General features: G+C 36.8%; 2 protein-coding genes across 6 annotated transcripts; one reads left to right on the forward strand and one right to left on the reverse strand.

The window, feature by feature from the left end:
* Positions 1–700: 700 nt before the first annotated feature.
* On the reverse strand, positions 701–6,966 carry vps36 (vacuolar protein sorting 36 homolog). The gene is made up of 14 exons (XM_038274040.1): positions 6,871–6,966; positions 6,614–6,682; positions 6,298–6,368; positions 5,630–5,744; positions 5,418–5,507; positions 4,941–5,027; positions 4,622–4,654; positions 3,775–3,852; positions 3,477–3,611; positions 3,299–3,364; positions 3,138–3,202; positions 2,130–2,214; positions 1,933–2,009; positions 701–1,387 (listed from the first exon to the last, which is right to left on the reverse strand). The coding sequence occupies exons 1-14, from the start codon at positions 6,964–6,966 to the stop codon at positions 1,306–1,308; spliced, it is 1,149 nt and encodes a 382-aa protein (XP_038129968.1). The 3' UTR covers positions 701–1,305.
* Positions 6,967–7,231: 265 nt separating this feature from the next.
* proser1 (proline and serine rich 1) lies at positions 7,232–21,669 on the forward strand. 5 transcript variants are annotated; one of them, XM_038273962.1, is made up of 13 exons: positions 7,232–7,850; positions 7,927–7,992; positions 8,080–8,148; positions 8,334–8,428; positions 8,535–8,628; positions 8,792–8,902; positions 9,153–9,254; positions 10,744–10,822; positions 12,884–12,976; positions 15,079–15,996; positions 16,180–16,402; positions 20,917–21,061; positions 21,151–21,669. In XM_038273962.1, the coding sequence occupies exons 1-13, from the start codon at positions 7,806–7,808 to the stop codon at positions 21,274–21,276; spliced, it is 2,166 nt and encodes a 721-aa protein (XP_038129890.1). In that variant the 5' UTR covers positions 7,232–7,805; the 3' UTR covers positions 21,277–21,669. The 5 variants fall into 5 exon arrangements, with proteins under 5 accessions (XP_038129890.1, XP_038129888.1, XP_038129892.1 ...); XM_038273960.1 differs by having other exon boundaries at positions 15,079–16,402; XM_038273964.1 differs by having other exon boundaries at positions 8,084–8,148; positions 15,079–16,402.
* Positions 21,670–21,905: the final 236 nt, after the last annotated feature.

Raw genomic sequence — 21,905 nt, forward strand, 5'->3', positions numbered from 1 at the left:
TGTGTTAAAAAATGCTCTGGTAAAAGTGGAAGTACTGATTAAACTTCTTTACTCAAGTAAAAGTAACAAAGTACAGGCTTGTAAATTTACTTAAAGTATAAAAGTAAAAGTAGAAACCACATTTTTCATGCCGTTGCCTACATTTTAAATGGATGTCTGCCAATAGGACTAGATCTCCGTTGTGTTCATTTTCAATCATCTCGTCGTCCATACTACTATGCTAACGCCACCGCCACCAAGCTGCAATGATTTGCCGCCAATGAATACCGCCGAATCTGTCGATTCATCTTGTAGTGGTGCGTAGATTCCCATCCAATTAGATTGAATTTGGTACTGATGACGTGAAAAATAATAATGGTAACTCCATTGAAATAATTCAAAACTAAAGTAACGAGCCAATTTTTTAAAATGCAAGGAGTAGAAAGTACAGATATTTGTGTAAAAATGTAAAGAGTAGAAGTAAAAAGTCGCCATAAAAATAAGTAGTAAAGTAAAGTAAAAATATCAGAAAAATCTACTTGAGTACAGTAACAAAGTATTTGTACTTCATTACTTCCGATCTCTGCTCAGCAGTTATTTTTTTGCAGAATATGCAGCTTCTGCTTTGATTTGTGTTCAGTTACAGGAGTTAAATACAACAAAACATTTCTAAGATGGAGGTCAAATATTTGGAACTGGGACCAAAAGGAGACGACGCAGATTGATGGGAAACTTTATAACCATTTTATTTAATTTTGGCCCCACGGTACACAAAAAAAAATAAAATCATAAAACAAGTTTACATCATTTTGACAGACAGAGAAAAACCAAAAAAATTGCAAAATCATTTGAATTAACATGATTTGCTGAAATGCTGCACATGTAGACATGTTTGCAAATTCCTCAACACTAAAGAAAACAGAAAAAGTTTGCAACCCAGTTTGCATGTATTGTAGAAATTCTTTGTTTACTTTGAAACAAAGGATCCAAATACTAGAGCCTGTGGGCATTTCCTAACACCGTGCAAGCTTTAAATAGGCCTGGATCACCAGGAAAAAGGAAAACATACATCAAATGAGCAGACAGAGCTGTAAGTAAATGTCACCAACCCCACTTTGCATTACACCTCAATGAGCCTCTTACCAAGTAGAGTAATGTAGAATATATTTTCCTCATTTGCAATAATTTTAGAGAACTTGCCCCAATGCTTAGATTATCAAAATATAGAAAATAACAACCAAATGTCATCACCAGGCCGACTTTAGTATCAACATGTATTTATGTTTCCCATTACTGTGGAGAGAGATACCCTAATGTTTTAGTAGATCAAAAACAGTTAGGGTAAAATCTTAACCCTTCAACAGAGTCATCCCTACAAAGGTGGCCCATCTTCTCTGCAAGCAACAACCTGAGAACGAAAAGGAAACAGAACAAACATCAAGAGGAGCAAATTAGTATAATAGAAGCAACAAAGTCAATCAAAATGACAATCACCTGTCAGAAATAAGACAGAAATTAAGATAGCTTTCTATCTCTATTCTCCCAATCTACAGAATTTGTTAGCTCAATCTCTAACTTTATACTCTCTCTGCTTTTTCTCATAATTGTAGCTTCATTTGGTCTGTTCTTGTTTGACTGTGACACCATCCTGGAGAGAAATATCAGCTGTGCTGCTGCCATCAACACCTTTGTTTCTGGATGCTGGAGTTTGGCCAGTTTTTCAGTGTAGTCCTGTTTCTCTGACTGTGACTAACTCTATGTGCTCACATTAATCCTGTAACATGGGAGCTGGTTGGTAGTTTGGGTCTCTTCCTGTTAAAAGGGAGTTTTTCCTCCCCACAGTCGCTACAAGCATGCTTGTAGCGACAGTGGAGCTTATCTCTGCAGAGTGCCTTAAAATGAGATTGAATGAATTGGCGCTATATAAATAAACTGAATTGAATTTTAACTCACCGCTCCTTAGACAGAAGAACAGAAAGACCTAAGAGCTTAGCAAACTCCTCTGCTGTGAGGGAGCCTTTTTCTGTCACCTGGGATTGAATACAAAAAACACAAAGAAAAGCTAAATATATGAAATCTTCAGCGCAGTTAGCAGAACATATTATAGGAGACCATATTATGGTGTTATGCTTGTTAAAGATTAGGCTTACATTGTCCAAAGCAGAGGCTATCATTTCCTCCTCACTGTGAGACTGCAACTGGACCACCATCACACCGCTGTCAAACACACGCAGCCTACACAATAACCACGATGCATGGAAAAAAAAAACAAGAGAAAAGACAGTGAGCAAATGGGTCATGCATGGATACCACATGATAAAAACAAATGACACAGGAAACTCTGAGGCAAAACTGCAAAAAACATGCATGTAGTCAAAACTGCAGTTTAGATTTCACCCATCACTTCACAAAAGAAAAAAAAGGGCATTTGAATGAAAAATACATCTATGTGTAACCTTGTAGGCCATAGCAGTAAAATCAATATATGATGTAAAAATACAGCTATAACAGATTAAAATTATTGTGCTGTATAGCCTTCACAGACAGAATTACACAGCATTTGTTGGCCAGGTAACAGATTTCCTTCTTCCTCAGACGCATTTTAAATCACGCCATTTTGTATGTGGGTTTTTCACTTTTTTGTCAAATGTTAAAGTTGTGGAGTAAAAACTGATAGATGGATACTTAAATAAAATAAATAAGGTAACAGTGAAATTAAATATAATTCTGAAGGCAACAGGTTGACTTGTCAGGTTTTTAAGTGCATACAGATTTTGAAATCCATTTTTTTCCCCCTTGGACTATTTTGTGATCCAATGTCAGATTAAACCAATATAAAATAAATAAAGTTTTTTGGTAAAGAAAAAAAAAAACAATAAAAGAAATTATCCTTTTTTTCTTAGTAATTAATAAAGGTTTACTAAGACCAGTAATGCAGACCAACATGGGAAAACTTGACCAATGTTTTTCCAAAAACCCCAGGAAGTAACAGGAAATGACAGCTGCGGAAGCCTGGACAGCCCTTCGCACAACAGGAAGCCAGGCAGGAAGAGCCTGGTCAGCCTCGTCCTAAGCACTGAGCACTTAACCCGCTCTACAACTGAAGGAATGTAATGCATACAGATAATTTAAACAATGCAATACAACCTCAAACTCACCTCAGGGGGAGTTTCAAGGACTCAAACATTTTGCATGCGTTTAATAAATCTTCAGGAGATAAAAGCTAAAGGGGGAAAAAAACGAGAAAAAAAAAGAAAATCACTAAGTTGTCACACTTGCAGAGAAAAGTCAGCAGAAAGGATCAACATGTGAGCATCACCTCCAACCCTCTGGCACGATTGACGAGACAATACACCTCTGTAAGAGCCATCATACCTCCTCGCTCCTGAAAGACAGCAAGGAAGGGGTAGAAAAGTTACACGCAAGAGGAAAATGAAAAACATGGTACCGAAATTTGGTTTATTCGTTTGATGATAGCAGACAGGTGAGACACCTACCTCAAGAGGAGCCTGTAGCATACCACCTAGCTGTTTAGCCAACTGCATATGATAATGTGTACCCGATCCATGTGTTTCCCTAGTAACAGGGTTAGCAATGCCCATGCTGAGGAGGTAAGATTTAAAGCGAATCGTCTATGAAAAGGAACAAAGCTTAAATTAAAATTATTGCTAATCCGTAAGCATTAATGAGTTAATTATCCGAAATATAAGATCTCACCCATCCGAAACTTGAAGCCTAAAGGTAAAACCTTTAGCTTTTAAAGCAGGTTTTAATATTTATTGGTGGTATTCTTACCTCATCTTCTGTTATATCCCCCTGTTTGTCTTTGATCTTGTTGGCAATAGATCTGGACAGTTCCACCATTTCTTTAGCCTGCAAGTTGGAGACTAATTCAGCAAATCTCTTTCTGTTATAATGTCTTTCTATACATAAAAATTTAACTTATAACTAAATAACAAAAACAGTATTCCTATCCGTCTTATTCTTAACATTTTTGGGACATAAAAATATTATGTATATCAGTGGAATATTATTTGATTGTGAACAACAAGAAGTAGGTTTACCTGTAAAGCAAAAGATAAAGAATGTTCGCTTTTTCAAATAAACCCCCTGATACTGATACTGAGAAGGTTGCAAGTACCCGGTTTGATCCCCACAGCCTCCACTCTGGGTTTCAAAGCAAAACCCTAAACCTCACATTGCTCCCCAGGCGCCGCAAATGGCACCCCACTGCTCCCCAAATGGATGGTTTAAATGCAGACAGTGAATTTTGTTGCTTTGCACTTGACAATGTAATGACAATAAAGTTGAATTCTATTCTATTCTATTCTTTTGTATTCTCCTTAATAAAATTCAGGCTTACAGAAGTAATCTAGTTAGTATTAAGTGTAAATTTGAGAATTAACTAATTAACATCAGTCAGAGGTTTTTCTTTCATGGCACAGAAAGTAATCTTTATTTTATTGCAGAAAAACCTGGATCTACACAATTACCTCAAAATAGCTTAGTATAGATTAAAAGTAATTGCCAATACCAGTCATTGAGGGTTGGAACACTCAAGGGGTATGAATACTTTAGCAAGGTACTTGTATTTTATTTTTGGCATAAATTGGCAGGGAAATCAAATGAAATCTTTCTTTACCTTCACCATCAGCTTACTGAGATCCTCAAAGGCCTAAAGACAAACACCAAAAGGTTGGTAAAGCTTAAAATGTCCATGATCTAAAATAGTATTCAAAATATTTTAAATCACACTCCAATATTTACTGGTTTATAAAATAGTAATGTTGGTTAAATTCTAAATAAAAACTGTTCTTTTATATAAATGCCTTCATTTAATATCTTCTATATATTATTTGACATCATACATAAAAAGGTGCAGATACCATTTCTGTCTTCTGAGACATTTGAACAGAATTACAATGAAAACTTTGCCCTCTGTCTTTTTCCCCAGAAATTACCTCTGAAATGTTCTTGTCTGTTTCTTTCCTCTTCTCCTCTATTTTTCTTTCAATGCCAACAATGCCCACTGCGCGTGTCCTTCCTGCCTACATGACCACAAAGAAAAGGAAAACAAACATAGTTAAAAAACAAATTCAAATGGTGTAACCATGACTGTGGAACAACAAAAGAGAACAGCAGAAAAAACTGCCAGTAGTTAAAAAACCTATTGAGAAAAAAATATATATATTTGTTTTTTATATTTTTACTGGATAGGGTCTAATCTAACTTAGTTCAATTTATTTAAGAGAATAACAATGATTTTTATCTAATAGGAAAAAAAAGTGAAGAACACTGCCACCCAGTGGATTAACATTTTTAAATCAAAACTCTACATCTTAAAATTCTTAAACCTCCAGTACAACAGTAACCTTTCAATGTGAATCCTCTGATCTTGCAGAGTCTGTGAAATAATATTAATATTATTTATTTCTAACCTGAGGTCCAGTTCCTGTTGGGATAGGCTGTGAAACTGCGGTATTCTCCCATCTTTTTTGGGTCATCTCTTCTGACAGTCTCCTGTAAAACTGCATTTAAAAAGTACAATGTCAGTTCCAGGTAATCGATAATGTAAAATGAAGATAGATGAGAACACAAACATTTACAGATAAAGGGCTTGAAAACTGTAAGGGTTTATATGTGGGACTACCTCAATCTGCCCATGTTCTTTGAAAGACAGCTTGATGAAGGAGTACTTGCTGTTCTGGTATGGACCTGGTTCCTTGTTGGCTGGTGATGGATGCAGATGGATGACTATTTTTGCACTATAAAATAAAAAAAGGCTGTTTTTTCCAATAGAGAAAAACTGAGGTTTGAGCCTTAAGCACAGCAATAGGATAATTACCAAAATTAGTTGTGACTAATCACATTTTCTGGAATATTTTTCTTTTTTATCATCATAATATTCCAGCTTAGGCATCTAAGGCATTAGAATCTTAATTTAATGCAAGCATAGAAGACAAAGAAGGTGCACCATCTGGGTAAAAGTATATATCAGGATGCAGAGTTTAAAAGCATGGCTCACATGATTCACATACTGACACTGAGATGAAGATTGTGACAATTTATCGTGCACCTCTTTGACAATGGAAATAGTTTCACAAAAACAAAGCTTGACACGTGTCCTGTTTAATTTCAATCTGATAGTATCAGCTATATCTACATAAACTTTAAGTGACTGATTAGTAAATAATTGGAAAAGAGGGAAAATAAAATCAAGACAAAGAAACTGAAAATGCTAACAAATATTGTCAAGATGTTTTCGATGACTGTTTTTATTATACTTGATCTTTTTTTTTTGTAATCTGATCAGTTTACCTCTTTCCTATTCCAGCAGCCTGTTCCTCAAAGAAAATAATCTGAGACAAGGGCATGGCCATGCAGCAGTCCTGCCAAATTGGAAAAGAAATAAACAAGTCATATTACAGCAAGCACAAATAATACCTTCCAGCATTATCTGTTGCAAAACAATCAGGTTAAATGTTAAATCAAGAAAGGGAGAATCCTTTATATGGTAAAATCTTTGTAAGTGTGAACTGCTGATTTACAGCACACAATTGACTAAGCGATTAAAGTAAAATTAGATGTAAAAATATATTTATTTAATGTTTTTGAATTGTAGAAGTTGCCTCACATGATTATTTGCATCCCTCCAGATCAATCGATGGGTACTCAACAAGGCAGCTCCGACATTCAACTTTGCCTGGTTATAAAACAAGGAAGCAATGCTGCAATATAACAACAGTTTTACACAACATTTATAAACACGTAATAAATACCCAATGCTGGGATGCTCTAAAATCTAATGCAACAGAAATTCTATTTACAATTTTGCTGCCATGTTCTGGTAACCAAAAGCGGAAAAAAGGCTTACTAATGAGAAAACTGTACCTTATCATCACCGTCATATAGTCTGACACCTCTTTGCTGTATCACTAAAGTTTCGTTTATTTCCAAAAGCCCATTTGACCACGAAAAACGGTCCATTTCAACTTTTGACAAGACAAACACAAAATAACTATTGCTACAAACAGTTGTTTCTGTAATTACTTCCTGTGGGCTGTTTAAAAATCTCCTGCCGAGAATCACTGACATTACACAAAATTTAAAATTCAAATGTAACCAAGGTAAAATGAAATAACTACAAATTAAACACCCTAGAGGTTAATATTTTAATTTATTGTTGTTTAATGTCATATTACTTTATGGATATTTGTTTCCGATCAGGCGCTCTAACGGGGGTCCTTTCGTTGTTGACGTTAGCCGCCAGCTGTCAGTAGCAGCTAGCTAAACTTGTGTATTTTCTTCCACGTATTAGTTTGATTTAAATATTGTTTTAAAGCTTCTTTTACCAATTTTAATTTTATTTGCAGACTGCTTGAACAAGCGTTATCTCCTTGACTCTTCCAATACATGTTTTATATCTATAAGCACGTTTTCTTCGCGTCGTGGTCTCGATGGGGATAACTGTAGCACGCTAGCCTGTTGTTAGCTGCAGCCTGAGCTGGTTGTGCCCTGCAGACAACTCTGCTGTTTGGTAGTCATTGTTCACTATCTAAGAGCTGATTGCTAAATGGGTATTTTAGCCATGCGGTTATCAAATATTGTGCTGCATACATACAATATATTAAAACTCGGATTCGCCGATAAATGAATTATTACCAGAAGCCAAGAGGGGGAAAAAAAAACTATTTTGAACGTATTCAGATACGGATGCTTTTCATTTTAACTGACCTTATTTGTATAATTTAAACATCACATTGACTGTTAACGCCAGTTTGTAATCAACTATCGGCAGGAGGCACCGTGTGTATAAAAAATACAATATGGATAAGAAATCTTTTGACATAGTCTTGGATGAGATAAGAAAGGTATTACATTTCTTTCTGATTTCAAATGTCTAATTCGTCCTCTGCAGTTTTGTTTACGCTTAATCTTCTGTTTCAGTGCGTCCTGACAGACCAGCGGGTCAGAGCTATAGAGCAGGTCCATGGATATTTTTCCAGTGAGCAGGTAATCTATCAATCTCATGTCAGTTGTTGTCAAATATGGAGTTTTTCCATCTTTTACTGTGTTAAAATTGTATTTTTTCACATGCAGGTAGTGGAAATCCTGAAGTACTTCTCATGGGCAGAACCTCAGATCAAAGCAGTAAAAGCACTGGAGCATGTAAGCTGCCTGAAACTTAATTTTAGCATAGACAAAAATTACACCAAAGTTGCTAAAGGTTCACTAATCACAGTAATCCCTCTAAAGTGGCTGCCTTTCTTCACCAGAGATACAGGCTATCTCTTAAAAACACGTAAAAAAAATGGAGTCTTGATCATTCATCTGCTCCTCTTTTTTGCCTTTAGAAAATGGTTGCGATCCCTACAACCAAAGTTGCCAACATCCTGAACTGCTTTACCTTCACAAAGGACAGACTTGTTGTCTTGGAATCAATTGCTCTGTGAGTACATTATAAAATGCAATCCTACGGTCTAATCTAGTCTTTAAATCCTCTTTGTTTTCAGTTGATTTATGGGGTATTAAACTGTACGTCCATTTCCATACAGGAATATTTCAGATGCTCAGAATTATCGGCCGGTTGAGGATCTGTTCAGAACGCACTTGTCTGAGAAGAAGCGTGCTCGCAGAATATTAGACCAGGTCTGCACTCAAAAGAAACTAAAATTCAAGGCCACTTATTCTTTAATAAATATTATTTTTATTGATAAAAGCGTTAGCATTTGTGAGATGAATGAGTTAAGCAACTATTTATCTAACAATTGAAAGAAATTCATCGATTCATTCTTAAAAATTGTCTGGTTAGGTTTGTAAGGTCGGCTGCAAGGCTCCAGTAGCTATGATCTCCTCATGTGGAATGATCCCTGGAAATCCATATCCTAAAGGCAGACCCAGCTTGATCACTGGAACTTTTCCTGTAAGTACAAGAAAGATTTAGTTACTATCTCAACTAAATTATTCTCTACTTACGTGCGAGTTAAGTGACAGAATCTCTGTTACCATCTGCTGACAGAACTGTATGTTCTTTTTCTTTTTACACAAGGCAATATAAATTGCAGACATAATAGATCAATCAAATGAGTAACCTTGTGAGGCTGAGATGTTGATTTTTTTTTCTTTTCATTTTAAAGAATGACTCCTAAAATAACCTGTGCTATTAACTACAGGGAATTATTCCAATAAAAAAAGAGGGTGAGAAAAAAAAAGACAGCTCCACCAGCATTGAGGGGAAAGGAATTGCTTCCAGGATTATTGGACCATTCAAACCTGTGAGTATTGAATTGGTAATGAAAAAAATATATATTTGTCAGAATATGACAGTTTTGTGTGTTATTGCACTCTGAAATTAAACTATAGTACAAATCAGCAATAATGAAGTCCTTTTTTTTTTTTCAAAGTTGCCATCTTTTGCCGATATAAAAGCTGAACACTTACTGTCTTTTTTTCTACTGTAGAAATAACATTTCTTTTACAAAGTTCTTCCAAATCCGTTGCAAAAGTTCCCATAAATGTGGGATATTTGCAGTTTTCTTTGTTTTAACTCTTTGGTCCAAGTATCCCAAACAAGCTTAAAATGGTTATAAGTCTGCAGACCGTGTTGGCCACTCCAAATTTTCAAGGCTACCATCTTGTTCTTTTTATCACTGAGGCAGTTTTGGCATTGCTTGGACTTATGTTTGGGTTATTGTCTTATTTAAGTAACTCCGTCTGACGAGGTGCCTACCTGAGAGTATTGCATGGTACCGCAGAAAGCTATGTTAAATATTTTTGTTGGATTCAGCAAAGTAGCACCAGACCACACGCTCCCTCCTCCATTTTTGACTGCTGATGTGACACCCTGTGAAATCATCCTTTTGCCTTCTGAACAGTATGCAAATATTCTGTGATGAGCCAAAGATTTCTAATTTTAATTTAGCGGTCCATAAAAATTCTTCTAATTCTATTCATTTTTTCAAGGGAAGTGTTTTATTATCCAGTCAAGCTTGTCTTAAGGTGTGTTCACAACTAGTGTAAATTTGGCAGCTGGATAGAACAACATGTTATCTCCATGTAGCGGGTGACTCAAAAGCCCTGTGAGGAAAATGGAGAGTTTTTGTCAAATTCAGCAAAGTGAGAGAACCACTGCCCCTGCAAAGTATGCAACATAACATTCCCAAATTCTGAACTTTTGTTTATATGCTTGTCATAAAAACCCTCATCCAGCAGAGTGGATGATGCAGTAGGGTCTTTTACCTGCAATGCAAATTCACCCACTGTGCGAATTACTTTTGCCAGCCGGGTGGATTTCTGGCAGAATGTCATCAAAGTAAAAGCACACGAAACAGGCAGATGTTTTGCATTCGGTGTGAACGCATCAATGCTCTGGCACTTCAGCAGTGACTTTCTTGCTTCAATTCATCACAGTTAGCACTAAAACTTACTCGCTACGACTACTGTTATGCTGTGCTTGAAGCTGTGATCCTTGGTGCCACCTGTGACCCAACTTGTCCTGCAATTCAAATATGGCTTTGGGTCTGCCAGTTTCCTTCTGTAGTTTGATACCGTGCAACTTTTTCTAATGACAGTTTGGTACCATAATGTGCTCAAGTTTATCATCTGGCAGTTCAATACTTTGTTCCATTTTGAGCTACTTGTTATGCTCAAACAACTTTGATTACAGGAATGAACTAGAAAAATTGTGTATCTACCTGTTAGATATTCTACTGTTTTAGGTTTCTGGTTTGATGTTTCACTTGTTTGTTTTTTGTTTCTTTCTAGTTTCCCTCGACTTACAACCCTCATAGACCTGTTCCTTACCCCATACCGCCCTGCCGGCCTCATGCCACCATCGCCCCAAGTAAGAAACGTCAAAGCAAACTACACTTATTTACTTTTCAAGGTAGTTTCATTGTTCCCTACCATGAGAACTACCCTCAACCAGAGGTGGGTAGAAAACCCCAAATTGTACCAAAGTAAGAGAAACACAACTTCAAAAATTTCTACTCAAGTAAAAGTGAAAAATGACTTGAGTAAGGGTAAAAAGTATTTGGTAAAAAAGGCAACTCAAGTATTGAGTACTTGTAGGATCATAATACTGATTGGATGTTTAGAAATTACACAATCAGACAGCTTTTACAGGCAAATTCTAGAATTGTGAAACCTAAAATAAATAGGAAATACAAATAAATCAGATGATAAAAAAATAATAGTGCTGAAGAAAAATGTCCAAATCATTATTTTCAACATTGAACTTATAAAACCATTCCTTTCAGTAAATAATGTATATATACAAGAACAGGATAAAGAACCTCTATTGACAACATCACCTGTTTGCCACCTGTTCTCCATATAACTCAAGGACTTAAAGATTTCTGATTGGCTCTAGTGAGGGCGGGAATGCACAGTAAAAGTTTTGCCCTTTTGGGACAATTTTCAGGTCGTGCTGGAATGTTTTTGGATCAAGCCAAATTTTAGCTTCATCCTGCATCATGTAGTATAAGGGGGTAAGGGACAATTAGCCTAAAATCACCACCTCTTGATCAGGAATCGTATGATTAGATAAAAATCAAAACATGTTTGAAATCAGTGGTCAGGTGATCATGAGCGTTTCCTGCTGTTGAAGCAGAGCTAACACCAAATTTACCTCCACATCTTGCACTGTGCATACAAGGGAACTCCTCTGACATTTATTCCAGATAAAATTATTCAACCAGGACCATAGTTTTGGACGTACAGTGCAACAAGTCAGGTTGCATCAGAGCATTGGGCCGTACAGTTAACAGTGCTATCAGACCGGGTGTGTTTTCAGTCTCAAAGCGTCTGATTTACATGCAAACTCTTTGTGGGACGTTGTCGAGAGGTCCAGCAGCTCATCAGAGCATTGGGAGCGGCGCATACGAGCGTTCTGGTATAAGAGCATCTGAGTGTTCCACACTGGTGTTCCAAAAATGTAACTTTTGCTGCTGGACACAATGTCTTCAACTAATCAGAAAAGCTGATTCAGGAGTTCTTTGGGAAATAAGACACTACCTACAAGCTGTTTTCACTTCTCTTTATGAAAAATAAATAAATATCAAGGAGGTAAACTCCAAAGGTTTAAAAAAAAAAAGCCAGAGGAATGGATCGTTAAGTTGCTGCACTAAAATATTTTCTATGAATTATGGCGAAACAGTTTATAAATACCTAAATTACTAAAAATGGTACAACCTGCAGACGAAAACTATTTTAGTAGTATCATAATCCTGATGAACTGAATGCACAGAGGATGTCTGGAGGTGGAATCACTCACTTAAAAAAATGGCAAAACTGTATTCCAATTCTTCAAAGTAAATAAATAATAGTTGCTCTGTAGCTTGTAGCTGCAGAACAGAGCAGATCAACAACCAGAACGCTGAAGCGTCAAAGCAACTTGACCACAGTTTGATCCAGCATTGACCCAGTGTCCAAATTTAGCCGTTTAAGCGTTTTGGACGCTTTTGTTGTGAGCGCAGCATAAGAACAGATATTGTGAACCCTGTGGTTTTGTCGTATGGTTGAGCTGTACCTGAGTGCAGCAATGATATCGTAGAGTGTAAGCCAACCCTTACTGTAGAAAAATAAGCCAGAAATGGTGCTCAGGTAATTAACATATTTTACAAGGATTTTACTCAAGTAACAGTTATAAGTACTATACTGCAAAACATTTAAAATATTTACTTATTTTTTCATTACTTTACTTAAGTAAATGTAATTTAGTAAATGTAACCAGTTACTACCCACCTCGACATACAACCTATCAGACATTTTGAAACTGATTGTCATCACAGTGTTTTTTTTTTTTTTTATCAGATGAAGATTCTGGTCTATTTGGTAGTTTGTGTTGTAAGTTGGTGTTGTATGTGTATTATGGACATCTTTAATATTTGCAACTGCCACTCAGGTGCGTACAACAATGCAGGCCTTGTTTCTGTGGGAGGGGTCATAACAGCCAACGTGCCCCCTCCCCCCTACCGCTCTTCTCACAAACTAGCAGGTATGATTCCTTTGAGGCAAGATGGGCTTAGACTCTCTCTGAAGCTTGCAGCTTAACTTGCTGGCATGCTGCTCTCCTGTGCTTCTGCAGTTTGTCAGCTGACTGATTTTAGTTCCTGTTGGAGTACACTAATGACCAGAAAATTTAACTTTGTTATGCATTCACAAATTTAGTTCACATTTTGATATTAAAGTCTTTCTTCTCTACAAAATATCTTGAAACATCAATGATGGATAATATAGTCCTGATCATCCAATTTGATAACTGTCAAAGTGATGAAAGAAACTTTCAAACTTTGTTACGTTTTACTGGCTGTTAATTGTCGAGCTTTACAGCAAATTACTAAAATTGGGTTTAGCTGAGGTTCTATAGCGTTGACACTTATACTGTTGTTTTTGAACAAAATAAACATATTATTAATGAAAAACTCATTTGAAGAATCTAGATTCGTTAAAGGATGATATTGTCCTGATTTGAAGAGTCTGAGTATTAAATATTTTGAAGTGAATCCAAAAAAGGATTATTCAGATGTCAAAAAGATATTAAATGACCCTTTAAACACTTATAAATGCAAAGCCCACCTCATGTTGTTTCTTGATTTTATAAATATAGACATAGTAAAGCCCAACTAGATAAATGGTTTGTGTTTAAGGTAAAGAGGGTTCCTGATAACAAATAGGTTCATTTTAAATGACCTTATATGTTATATATAAAAATAACTATTAAAACAGGTCAACAAACATAGTTGTGTGTATGTATATGTGTGTGTATATATATATATATATATATGTATATATATATATGTTTGTTCAAGATTCTTAAAGTGAAAATAGATTCAAAATTCAGCCCTCTCTTTTTCACTCTAAAATTATCCACTGCGCTTGTATTGAACTTGCATTGCTTGGGGTAGTCTTTTTTTTCTTTTCTTATTGCAGTTTCTTTTTTTTTCTTTTTTGGAGCTACAGCTGGGTTTTCAAAAAAGTTGGACTGTTTAGTAAAATGCAAAAGGAAAAAAAAACTAAAAGTAAAAATTTGGATGAACCATCCATGAACTTCTCAGGCTTATTTCGTCATGGTCGCGGTTGGGCCGGTGCCTACCCCCTCCAGGCTATGAGCGAAATGCCTGATTAGAAAAAAACGTATACCGTATGTTTACTTTTTAGAATCTATAACAGGAACTTCTAAATTTTTTTTATCTGTTTAAGTTTGTGATTTTCTTTCATTGTCAAATAAAAACTTGCATTCGATAACTAGTTAGTTAAGCTCATTTAGTGAGTTAGAACGTAACAGTTGTTCATTTGATGGCTCTTTTTGAAGATCCCACCCCTCAGTAACATCTGAAAAATATATCCAATTCTAATAAAAACTTTGCCTTTATTTCCATCTTAAAACACATTCCAACTTTTTTGTAAATGTAGTTGTACATCAGTTAATCACTTTGGGGAAATCTCTTGGAACAAAAATTTTCCAGCTTGGTTAAACTGACGAGCAGTTGAAATCAGAACGGTTATGAACTGATTAAAATAAATTTGAGCTGAACCAGCCAGAAGCCATAATGCAGACATTTCCCCAAAGGTAAGAAGGGGACACCTTTTAAAACTTACTATTATTTAAAAGGCTGCATGTAGGAATGCTTCCTGGCTATTTCTCCTTTCTTTTTTCTCTTCTTCGCAAATGGTTTGGCTTTTTTAGTCTGTTGTCTCCTTGAACCCCAGTCGGCCTCGGCAGATGGCCGCTCACACTGAGCCTGGTTCTGCTGGAGGTTTCTTCCTGTTAAAAGGGAGTTTTTCCTCTCCACTGTCGCTACAAGCATGCTTAGTGTGGGGGATTGTATTTGAGTCAATGAGTCAATGCAATCAACTGGTTTTCCTTAGATAGAAAACTTTGTATCAATTTGACTGTATGATCTGGTTGAACTGTAAAGTGCCTTGAGATGACATGTGTTGTGAATTTGGCGCTATATAAATAAACTGAATTGAATTGAATTGAATTATAAATATTCTGGATTTAAAAATGTAACCACAAAATTGATAATCATATTGTTATAGTGGTTTTAATTATATCATTTTTGACAGCCTATAATCTACTTTACTTACTTCCAGGTTACACCAAACCTGGGAATCCCCAGAACACCACACCTGGAGTCAACAGCGGGCCCCTTCTCATTCCTCATGGATCCACTCCTTCTACCCCTGCCCCACCCCAGGCTTCACCTGCTCAGCCACCTCCTCCAACCACCCCCATTACACCAGTTTTCCCTGGCATGGTTCCCTCCCACAACCTGAATGCCCCCTCTCCTTCCCCAGCTCCATCTCCCTCTGTTATCAAAGCCGGACCACAGACCCCCAGTGGTCATGTCACACCTACACCGTCGTCTGTCATTAAAGCCCACACCCCCTCAGGAACCCCTTGTGGAACTCCTGTTCCTGGCAGTGGAGGTTTTCCTTCTTCCCCTTTCCATGGCCTTTCTCGACCAGGCACCCCAGCTTCTTCTCGTAGTGGCCAGGACCCGCAGTTACAGTCCAACTCCATAGGATCAGCTCAACAAAGAGCTTATTCCCAGTCTGGTGACCAGCAGTCAGGAACCAGCTTCTCTGGTGTGCACCCAGGTAACCCATCTGGTTCAGTGATTAGAAGCTATACACCTTCACCTCAGACTCCTAGATCTTCCACTCCGGGTGTTCCAAACTGTTCCACCCCTGTACCCAGTCCTAAACCCTCCCCTAGTCACTCAGTTCAGGCCCAAGCTCAGGGTGTTTTGGCTGGAACCCTCAACAGGCAACCTGGAGGGAACAACAGTGGCAGTAGCAGCCCTGTACCCTCAGCCTTTAAGGGTACATCTCGTTCTGGTACACCGTCGATCAGCCCACTGGTGACACCTGGCTCTGCTCAGGCCGCTCTTGCTCGTTCTTTGGGCCTTTCACACCCCTCAGGTTCTCCTCAGGTGTCTCTCCCTAGTGCGGTTGCTATCACTGGCCTTCAAGCAATGTCATCCAGCCCAGCTCCGGCTCATTATCCAGGTCTGTCACCTTTTCCGGCCCTGTCATCTTCTTCTCTTCCCTCTGCCACCATCCCTTCATCTGTACCTCCCTCCCCCAACCATCCACCATCTTCTATCTACCAGGGCTTAGCCCCTGTTGCTGCTCCTACTGCAGCTTCACCTTTCGCTCTAGGCCTCACATCTACCCCCTCTATATTCCCAGGCCTTTCCCCTGGGCCTAACCCCTCCAACTTTACTGGACTTGCTGTATCAGGGGGGGCTGGAACCAGGAGCCCTGTGTTACCTTCCTTTATGGGATTACCTGGAGCAGCTAAATCCTCAGTAGCATCTGTGGCCCCACTGCAGGCAGCCGCAGTAGGGGTTCCCTCTTCTTCACCAGTCTTACCTGGGTTTGCTTCTGCTTTCAGCTCCAATTTCCAGCCAGGGTACGTGAACTTTTGATTTTTCTCATATGCACACAACGAAATGTAATTGTGGTGTATGCATGTACACCAGGTGTCTCTGTGTTATTAAACTCTTGAATAATGGGAGCTGTCTGTGGGTGTGTAGTGGGAGTCCTGACAATGACATAAGTCAGATAAAATATGGCACAAAATTTAAGACCAGGGACGATTGGATACTTGTCTAGGACTGCGTCCTGAGGATATTTGCCCGTAGTACTTCATTTTTCGCTTAGAGAACAAAATGGGCTGCTAGGCAATGCATGGTCCACTTATCATTAAGCTGCACCATAAAAATGTAGAATTTTTAAACCTATTCATTGAGTAGAACGTGAAAATACTGAATTTAGGATTATTTTCTTTGGCTTACATAGCAAAGCAAAGTACCGCAGCACTTCCCGTCCATCACCTGTTACCACGCGCTGCATTTAGCTGGTGCACATGTGGCTCGTCAAACTGTTCTCGTTTCCAAGCAACACAAATGGGAAATACACTGGAGGAAAATGGTGACTGTGACACCAGTTTACCACTTATACAAAGAATTGGTTCTAAGTTCAGTTTAACTGATTGCTTAAAATTAAAAATGTATTTTTGTTATTCCCCTGTCAAGTAATCCAGCCTAAGTTAACAACTCCTCCATGAACTAGTTCATCATTCAACAAAATGTGTCTGCATTTTTGAAATTATTTTATGATAATATGTCGTCTGGCCATTTTTATCCTTATGTCTTTGTAAATTAGGGTTTTGGGCTACAGGCATATGTGATATTAGTGGATGTTGTAAAGACAATATATTTTAGGATAAAAAAAAAAGTGATCAAAATGTTTTACCGTCTTTCTTAGATGTTGGGAAGTCTGTTCGACTACTGGAAAAAAAAAAGCTGTAAAAATCACAATCATAAACGACTGCTTGAACGCAGTATTTAGTAGATTTTATTATTTGTCAATTATTCTTCTCCTTATCTTTCAGCCCTAATATAGATATTTATATAGGTCAATGTATCATTCACCAGTTGACATAGTTACGTAATTGTAACCTGGTTTTTAACAGACTATTGAAATGAGTTGTGATTTCACTTCGATTTTTTTTCAGCTGTACTGAGTCCTAAAGCAGCTGCTTTTGTATTAGAAATAAAAAAAGAATTTTAATTGTAGACTCTGTTTTTTAAACTTTGTATTCCATTAGAGCTATTTAGCTTATAAAGTATTAAAATATGTACATTTGAGACAGCCTAGCTATTGATAAAGAAAAAAGTTAAGTGTCACGGCATGTATCTGCACCTTCCACTTCTGTATTTCCTAATAAATCAGGGTGCAAATAAAAATTTTTCCCTGAAATTTTGATGGTTAGGCCATTAAACTGTAGCTTCTTTTCTTATATTAAAGCTAAGCTAAAGCAAGGAGAAAGGCAAAGATCAATATAGTGTCACAGGAAAGACAGTAATATCTGTAAAACACAGCCTAGGCCTAAGATCTGGGTTTAAGGCAGTGATTCCTAAAGTAGGAAATGCTGATTAGGTCTACAAATTGTATGGAAAGAATTCATCTTTTCCGAGAGGCATAAAAAAAAAGAATTGATATCAATGCTAAATGCTTTTACTCAGTTAAACCTAAAAATATAATTAAAGGGTGCTAGTTTTGAGATTATAGTTTGTTTGCAATTTATTACAACTATTTACTGAAGTAGATGGTTCTTTGTTTAGCTGCTGAAAATGTCTAAAATAGGACATTTTTCACAAAACAACACAGTTAATTTCAAAATTGGCAAATTGAGATTTGCACACAAATACTATTATATAAAAAGAATTCAAAGCTGCAGCCTTGGTCTTCTCCGATGTACTGCTGCTACCAGTGAGCTGGCTGGAGTATCATATTGACTTATGAATGGTAAGTCACTGCACAGATAAATGTCATTGTTATAAAAAAATATTGACCTGAAATTGGTTGGAATCAGTTACTTCATTTTATATATTTGGTTTTCATCATGCAGACAGTCTCTACTTACATCTATGAAAATGTATAATACATATATTATGACATATAAACCGAATAATCACATTCAAACTGGAATGAAATATATAGCACTTTATTAATTTCCTTTTGACAAAAATTAAGAAATTAGACTTTAAAAGGCTGTAATATTTAACATTTGATCGTCTTGCAGTAAAACAGCATAGTAAATAGCGAGTGGAATAACCACACAATTGGCTGTAATATGTGACGTTGATTTCCATTTGCCTGTAAACTGAAAAAAAAAATCAGTTTGTAAATCAGCGGTCTTTTTCCATGATGAGACATAAGCTTATTCTTTACAGTGCAAAGTCCTTTTTTTAGTGTTTTTTTTTTTAGCCCTGCAGAGTGATTACTCACAGTTATATTTGCTGTTATCTTGTCACTGAACAAGTCAAGGAACAACAAGCCAAACCTTTTGATGCAATTTCATGCTCTGGAAAAGAAGGTATGTCACTCGGGAAAGAGTAAATAGAAGCCAACAATTATTATCAACCAACTTAATAAGGAAAAAATAGGACTAGTACCACTGGTACTGCTATTACTATTAAAAATAACAACAATGATGAAAATATATATATATGTATATATATATATATATATATATATATATATATATATATATATATATATATATATATATATATATATATATATAACTTACAGATTACTATCCATTTGTAATTTTTTAACGATATTTAAACAACAGCAGAAACCAGGTGTGCAGAGAAACATACTGCCTAAATGGCATATTATGTAACAATAAGAAAATGTTTTGCACAGGTGTTAATAAACTTAAAATGCTAAGTTATTAAGATACATACAAACAGATATTTCGGATGACATACTGAAATGTGGTTCTTCTTCTTCTTTTTTTTTCTTCTTTTTTTTGTTAAGAAAAAAATTTAATCCAGAAACTATGCATTCAAGCATATATGGACAGTTACTTTCTATTTGATCGAAGTTACCTTCAGAGAGAAGGCACTGAATTGACTGGGGCCGTGACTTGGTTGGTGGTAGGCGATGGCTGGACTGGTCTGTGTGCCAGAAACTGCTAATTACTTTATAGAAAATAGAGAAATTATCCAAATGAGTTGTAATTATGTGAACAAAAACTACCTTGTTGACTTCAGTGAAAAAGCAACTGGTTTGAGACGATCGCTCAACAACAGATTCATGAAAACAAGGTTCATATCATCACAGACTAGACTAGAGACACGTTGCCTGATCTTATCTTATCTTCATCCATGACATTCAGATGGTAGGATCAGACGCATTACTTAAATTACCTGATCCATTCCATTGTGTGGAATATTTATTTAACGGATATATTTTTTGCCAAAATATGGACCCCATAATACCAGTTGAACAATTTTTAAAGCGATCCACGACTAGATGGACATTTTGTAACTTTCCTTTTAATTTAAACATTTAAAAATGTCTGTTTGCGATATGTAAAAACTCACAATAAATTATACATCCTTTGTCAACCATGGAGGTCTAGTTTTTTCACCTGTGCAATGCTTGCTGGATTGATGATGCTGTTAGTTTTCCTGAGCCATTATACATGAGATATCTGTTAAAACAAACAATTGTGATCTTTTATTTACTATATTAGCTTGAGCTAGCAGAAACTAAGTTGAAATTAAAATCTAATTGCAAGATAATAAACTGTTTAAAATGCCGGTAAAATATCTTAAAGTTGTTATATTACATGGTTCTGATATCTTGGAGAAAATGTTTTGATCCCAATGCCTACTGCCTCAGTTACAAACCAGAGAAATGGTAGCATAGCTTTCCATCTGGATTAGCATCTACAAGCAGCAGCTGCACAAACACCAGCTTCTTCAGCCAACTCTCCCCTCCCCCTCCATTTGATCCTCTTCATCTTCATTATATCTTGTGATCTCTGCAAATTCAACACACTCTGGTTCAAACTAAAAAGGTTTAGCCTGGATGGAGCTAGTGCTGTCCATTTGACAATATTTTATTAACAATTTTTAAAACTTAAGAGCTTGCTGTATGTTTTTTACTGTAATTTATTTACATAGAAAATAAATACTTCTCAAATAAAGTCTGCTGTTACAACTATTCCCTTTAACACCATAGCCTAAAAATGATCTCAAAGTTTTTTTTTGTTTTAATTGACCATGGCCTTTAGTCCCAATACGAGGTATAGAAATGCACATGTTTTTGGATGTGGTTAGGATTCTCATCATGGGGACCTGTTTAGTCCATGCCATAAGGATCCAACTCAGACACCTTTCTACTGCCTGGCTTGTTTTGCATTGGATATTATTATTATTATTTTTTCTTCTAAAAGTAGAAGGGAGATGGGGTTGGGCATATTGTATTTGTTTGGCATTTATATTTGTCAATATCCAATCCTGGCCATGACAGCAGCATTTATATCGGATATCGATATCAGCTGTACTTCTTGAAAAGTTGCATGCTTTTGCCACCATGTAATCATAACTCTGTGTGTTCCAGTTTGACTGGTGGACTTCAGCCTCCAGGAGGTAGTGGATTCCCTGGCTTGCTGTCTTTCCCCACAGTACCAGGCTTCACTCCCTCTGCTTCAGCTGCTGCACTCAGCAGCCTCCACGACCCAGCGATGCCATCTGCTCTGCTTCAGGTAGCTCCATTAAAACCAATATTTTGTGATCAAGAATCTTCTGTCAGCTCGGCAGGCTAAAAACAATCCTACTGTCTTATTTATTTTAGGCTCATCCAACATCTGCATTGGAGAATTTCCCTCCTCAGTCCAACAGCTTTCCAAGCTACCCTCCGGGCCCCGGAAACCCTTTCCCTCTCCAACCAGGACTACACCCCCAGTTGGGCTGGCAGTGAAGCAAACAGTTAGAGATTTTCAAACATAGACATTGAACCCTTTGCTTTGCCCCTCCTTATCCTTCCACGAGATAATATGTCACTGGCCTTGAACCCTCAGGACCACATAAGAGGATTTTTATTTTTGTTTATGTTACAGAACGAGTGTCTAATTGCAAGGAAACACTAGTCTGGATATGTATGCCATACTTTTAATAACTAGTAGGTAGACGTAAATATCAACGGTGAAGTTGTGAGACTAAACGAATAGATTGTGATTAGAATCAAGAATACCTTTAACCTGCCTGTTTTTATGATGCCTAGATTTATTATTGTTTTATGCAAATTATGAAAACAACCTAAAACATAGTTATTGTAATTTTAATGAACTGTTTTCTATGATTCACCAGGATAGAGAATGGACATAAGAATTCTGTCTTAAACCTGTTATTTCAATGTGAACTTTCCACTGACTTGTTCTTTATGACATGGAATTACATTTAAAGGTGCTCGCACAGTCCTGTAAATATTTCCATTTATGTAGGAAGTGGGATTGTTTCAGTTTGCAAACTGACTTCGGCAGCTTTGATTACATTTGGGTGTTCTGACGTGTTTTGCCATCGACTGTGAATACATTACTGTCATTAAGA

This window comes from Cyprinodon tularosa, unplaced genomic scaffold (genome assembly GCF_016077235.1).
Source record: "Cyprinodon tularosa strain WSP-4 unplaced genomic scaffold, ASM1607723v1 ctg9, whole genome shotgun sequence".
Lineage (NCBI taxonomy): Eukaryota > Metazoa > Chordata > Actinopteri > Cyprinodontiformes > Cyprinodontidae > Cyprinodon > Cyprinodon tularosa.